Consider the following 4980-nt stretch of genomic DNA (forward strand, 5'->3'; position numbering starts at 1 on the left):
CCGCCTCTCTCTCCTGCCCCCCGCCTCTCTCTCCTGTCCCCCGCCTCTCTCTTCTGCCCCCCGCCTCTCTCTCCTGCCCCCCGCCTCTCTCTCCTGTCCCCCGCCTCTCTCTCCTGCCCCCCGCCTCTCTCTCCTGCCCCCCGCCTCTCTCTCCTGTCCCCCGCCTCTCTCTCCTGTCCCCCGCCTCTCTCTTCCCCGATGCTGTGGTCGGGCTGTGGGGCGGCCCCTCTGAGGCAGACCAGTTCCTAGAAATAAAAACCACTGCAGGGCAAGGCCTTCAAATACCACCAGTCCGGGCTCAGCCCTCACCTCCGACCGCCTCTCCGGTTCCTCCTCGTGCTCAGGGCCACGACCTTGGCCGCCGCACCCGGGCAGGTCCCGGCACCCCAGGCCCGGCTCCCGCCCCACGGCCGCCCCTCTGCCTCCGCCCAGCCCAGCCGGCTCCCCTGCGGCGGTCCGTGGCGGGTCCCGTGGCGGGTCCCGTGGCGGGTCCTCCGAGAACCGTGAGTAACACTCTGTCTCAGGGACCGTCGTCCGGGTGGGTGCTGTGCCTCCTGACAACGTGAACATGGAGACCCCGTCTCCAGCGAGCCCTCCCCAGACGGGCGAGGCGCCGGGACCCCCCACTGCGAGCCCCCTGCCTCTCCCTGTGCGTCTCCTCTCCCTTCTCTCACGAGGACACTCGTCCTTGGTCCCGGGTGCACCTGGGCCCCAAGTGACCTCGTCCCAGAACCCTCACTTCCTCCCGCGAAGACCCTTCCTCCAACCACGCAGCTGGGCTTGGACAGGGACGCGCCTCGGGCCGTGCAGCCCGGGAGCCAGGCCACACGGTGTGCTGCCGTCATTGCCGACACGGGGGGCGGGGGGGGGGGCGGGGGTGCTGTGCTGGGAGCTCCGTGTGCCCGAGGCCGGCGCGCGGCAGCGAGGGGACAGCCGGGCGCGTGCAGGGACCAGAGCGCAGGGAGCAGCAGGGCCGGGCAGGCGGGGCCACCTGGAGGCGGGGGCGCCCCCAGCACGCTGAGCGGGTCCCGGGCACGTGTGACAGACGGCAGCCACCCCCACGACGTGAGGACAGACACCCTCTCGGGACCTGTGTCCTCGCGGATGAGCTGGGGTCCCCGGGAGCCACAGAACACAGCCCCCCGCAGCCCCGGGATGGGGACCCCTCGTCGGGGACCTTCAGGGTATGGAGCTCTGCAGACAAAACTTGGAAAAGCGTTCTAACCCCAGAGGACCCGTGGGCACGGACCCGGGGGTGAGGCAGGGTGGCAGGTGGGCGGTAAAGGGGCGGGGTCTTGGAGGGCGTGGCAGCCCCTGCAGACCACCCACAGCGGCACCGGCCACCGACCCATCGCGAGATCCAGTCCCGAGCCAGGTGCCCCGGGTCCGTGATCGGTCAGGCAAGGAGGGGGGGAAACTGAGGTCCCGGGGTCAGGGCATTCTCACAGGCAGGCAGGGTCAGGCCGTGCCCACAGCCCCGGCTCACACGCACCTCCACACCCAGCCCGAGGGCCGGAGCAGGTTTCACCCCGGGGACCACCTGGCAGGGGTGGCCCCGCCCGTGGCCGGGGGAGGGGCCCTCGTGTGCTGGAGCCCGCGGTCCAGCCGGCTGAGGAGGGAGGGAAGGACGGGCCACGGACAGCTCCTCTGAGCTCACCCCGAGGACGGTCGGGGAGCTCCCTCCGCCCACTTCCAGGGAACTGGCCCCAGGCCCACGGCCAGCCCGCCGGGCCCCGGGGGGGGGGGGGGAGGATTAAAGCCGGGTGAGCCCAGCGGCCCAGCTGCTCTGAGAGGCGCCAGGCAGCAGGTGAGAGCTCAGCGCCCCCGCGCCCGCACCTGCCCCCAGGTGAGGAGCACCCCGCTCACCCCGCTGGGCTGAGACCTGAGGACGGGCCGGCTTCCCTGGGGAGGGACATGGCGGGACGGGGAGGGAGGCAGGGGGTGGGAAGCCGACTGACGGGCAGTTTTTAAAAAAACATGTATTTTCCTATTGATTTCAGAGAGACAGGGAGAGGGGGAGAGAGAGAGAAACATCCATGATGAGAGAGAGTCATTGATGGCTGCCTCCTGCACGCCCCCCACTGGGGACCGAGCCCACAACCCGGGCCTGTGCCCCGACCGGGAATCGGACTGTGACCTCCTGGTTCCTGGGTCCTTGCTCAACCCCTGAGCCCCGCCGGCCGGGCTAAGGGCAGTTTTTACAGCCAGGGCTCCGGGTCCTCCTAGGGTGTGGGGGCAGGTGCGCCCACCTGAGAGCTCTGGGGACCACCTGGACCACCCCATGCCCCCCTCACCCCCCTCACCTCCGTCCAGGAGCAGAGCCCCCTGCCCCAACACACACACACGTTCCCAGGACAGCCCGGCAGGCTGGTCAGCTCGCTCGGTACACACTGGGGAAACAGGTCCAGAGGGGGAGGGTCAGCGCAGTCACCCCACGACACCAGAGGCCAAGCCGGCTCACTGCACCCCAAGAGAGGACCTCTGTGTGCTGATCTCAGGGCAAGGCCCAAGGGGGCCAGGTGAGACCCCCGCTGGGGACCGGGCCAGCCACAGGGAAGGAGCGGTGAGGAGACACGGGGTGTGCTCCAGGCAGGGCTCAGAGCCGACGGGAGGTCCCGGGGCCTCACGGGAGGTGGGACCCAGGTAAGTGGGGGGGCGGGACAAGGGGACTCGGTGGGGCACGGCCAGCAGGGGTGCCCAGGGGTGCCAGTGGGCTTTCCTCTGTGCCCCCTCTCTGTGCCTCTCCCTCCCCGTCTGTCTCTCTCTCCCTGTGTCTCTCTGTCTCTGTGTCTCTACATCCTTGTCTGTCTCTGCCTCTCCCCCCATTGCCCTCTCCCCCACACCCCCCTCACCTCACCGCTGAGTCCTGATGGTCCCTCAGCTGACCCCTCCGGGCCGAGAACAAGGACGGTGGGTCCTGGGGGCCCAGCTCCCCCTGGAAGGACGTCCTCTGCTGGACCGGCCGGCAGCAAACACCGCGTCAGCTTCTCCCCAGAGGCCGGCCCTGGCCCTGGCCCCAGGCTCCCCGCTCAGGGCCCTGGACAAGGTCCCACACGTGTGGTCCCCACGGTGCCCCGCACCTGCAGAGACCTGCCCCCCACCGGCCTCTGCAGGCCCTCACTGTGCAGGCCCCCCCTCACTGTGCAGGGTTCCCCCCCTCACCGTGCAGGCCCCCCCTCACTGTGCAGGGCCCCCCTCACTGTGCAGGGTCCCCCCTCACTGTGCAGGGTCCCCCCTCACTGTGCAGGGCCCCCCTCACTGTGCAGGGTTCCTCCCCTCACTGTGCAGGCCCCCCCTCACCGTGCAGGGCCCCCCTCACTGTGCAGGGCCCCCCCTCACTGTGCAGGACCCCCCTCACTGTGCGCGGCTAGCTGGGCGGCTGGCGGGGGAGGGGGAGGAGGGGATGGGGAAGGGCCCCCCACCTGGCCAGTCTTTTTTGTTGTTAATCCTCCCCCGAGGGTGTTTTCCCATTGATTTTGAGAGAGTGGAAGGGAGAGAGGGACAGAGAGAAACATCGATGTGAGAGACACGGATTGGTTGCCTCCTGCACACGCCAACCAGGGCCCGGGCCGGGGAGGAGCCTGCAACGCGGGCGTGTGCCCTTGACCGGAATCGAACCCAGGGCCCTTGGGTCTGCAGGCCGGCGCTCTATCCACTGAGCCACCCCGGCCGGGGCTGCCGGCCCGTCTTCATCTCTGAGGCACTGGCCGCCTCACCGCCCGTGAGGCCGGAGGCTCGGAATTCACCGGAGGGTGGCCCCGAGCGGGAGCCGTCCAACGGCTGCCCCGGGGACACGGCACATGGGGCCCCGCCCCGCCTCCCCACCGGGGGCGCGATGCCAGCGGCTCTCTGTTCCTCCCAGGGGCCTGCTCCGCCGCCATGTTCGGGCTGTGGCGCACCTTCACCCGCGTGGTCTTCTACCTCAGCCTGGCCGTGGGCCTCGGCGGGCTGCTGGGCAACGGCCTGCTGCTCTGGCACCTGGGCCTGCACATCCGGAAGGGCCCCCTCGCCGTCTACGCGCTGCACCTGGCGGCCGCCGACTTCCTCTTCCTGGGCGGCCAGGTGGCCTTCTCGGCGGCGGAGGCCGCGCTGGGCGCGCCGGACTCCCTGTACTTCGTGGTCGTCTTCCTGGCCTTCGCCGCGGGGCTCTGGCTGCTGGCGGCCTTCAGCCTGGAGCTGTGCGTGGCCGAGGTCTTCCCCGCCTGCCGCGCGGGCTGGCGGCCGCGGCACACGTCGGGCGTGGTGTGCGGGCTGCTGTGGGCGCTGACCCCGCCCGCCGTGCTGCTGCCCGCCGACGCCTGCGGCCTGCTGCGGGGGGGCGCGCGCCTGGGGGCCTGCGTGCGGCTCCACGCGGCCGGCATCGCCTGGCTGCTGGCGGCGGCCTGCGGGGCCTGCGGCGCCGGCCTCGTCCTCTTCCTCTGGGTGGCCTGCTGCTCGCCGCGCCCGCGGCCCCGCTTCTACGGCGCCGTGCTGGGCTCGGCGCTGCTGCTCGCCTTCTGCGGGCTGCCCTTCGTCCTCTACTGGAGCCTGCGGCCCCTGCTCCGCTTCCTGCTGCCCCCCTTCCCGCCGCTGGCCACCCTCCTGGCCTGCGTCCACGCCAGCGCCAGGCCGCTGCTCTACTTCACGGCCGGCCGGCAGCCGGGGACGCGCCAGCCGCTGCGGGCCGTGCTGCAGAGGGCCCTGGGGGACGGCGCCCCGCGGGGGCCCGGGGGGCTGGCCCTGCCCATGGCCACCGTGTAGGGGTTCCCACACCCCTCACGCCTCACCCCTCACCCCTCACCAAGCCCTCCCAGGACCCAGAACCCCCAGGTCTCAGAACCCCCAGGTCCCAGAACCCCAGGTCCCAGAACCCCCAGGTCCCAGAACACCCAGGTGGCCACCTCCAGGGCCTCCCCGCAGTCCCCTCATTGGCCACCAGGTGGGGCTGCTTCCCCACCAACTGCATCCCAAAGTGGGGTCACTGCCGAAGGACAAGGGGCG

At 71.3% G+C, this 4980-nt stretch overlaps 1 protein-coding gene across 1 annotated transcript; it reads left to right on the top strand.

Annotated features, from left to right (window-relative positions):
* Window positions 1–3879: 3879 nt before the first annotated feature.
* MRGPRG (MAS related GPR family member G) lies at window positions 3880–4740 on the top strand. The gene has a single exon (XM_054725849.1). The coding sequence runs from the start codon at window positions 3880–3882 to the stop codon at window positions 4738–4740; it is 861 nt and encodes a 286-aa protein (XP_054581824.1).
* The last annotated feature ends 240 nt before the right edge of the window (window positions 4741–4980 follow it).

Source organism: Eptesicus fuscus, chromosome 13 (assembly GCF_027574615.1).
Source record: "Eptesicus fuscus isolate TK198812 chromosome 13, DD_ASM_mEF_20220401, whole genome shotgun sequence".
NCBI lineage: Eukaryota > Metazoa > Chordata > Mammalia > Chiroptera > Vespertilionidae > Eptesicus > Eptesicus fuscus.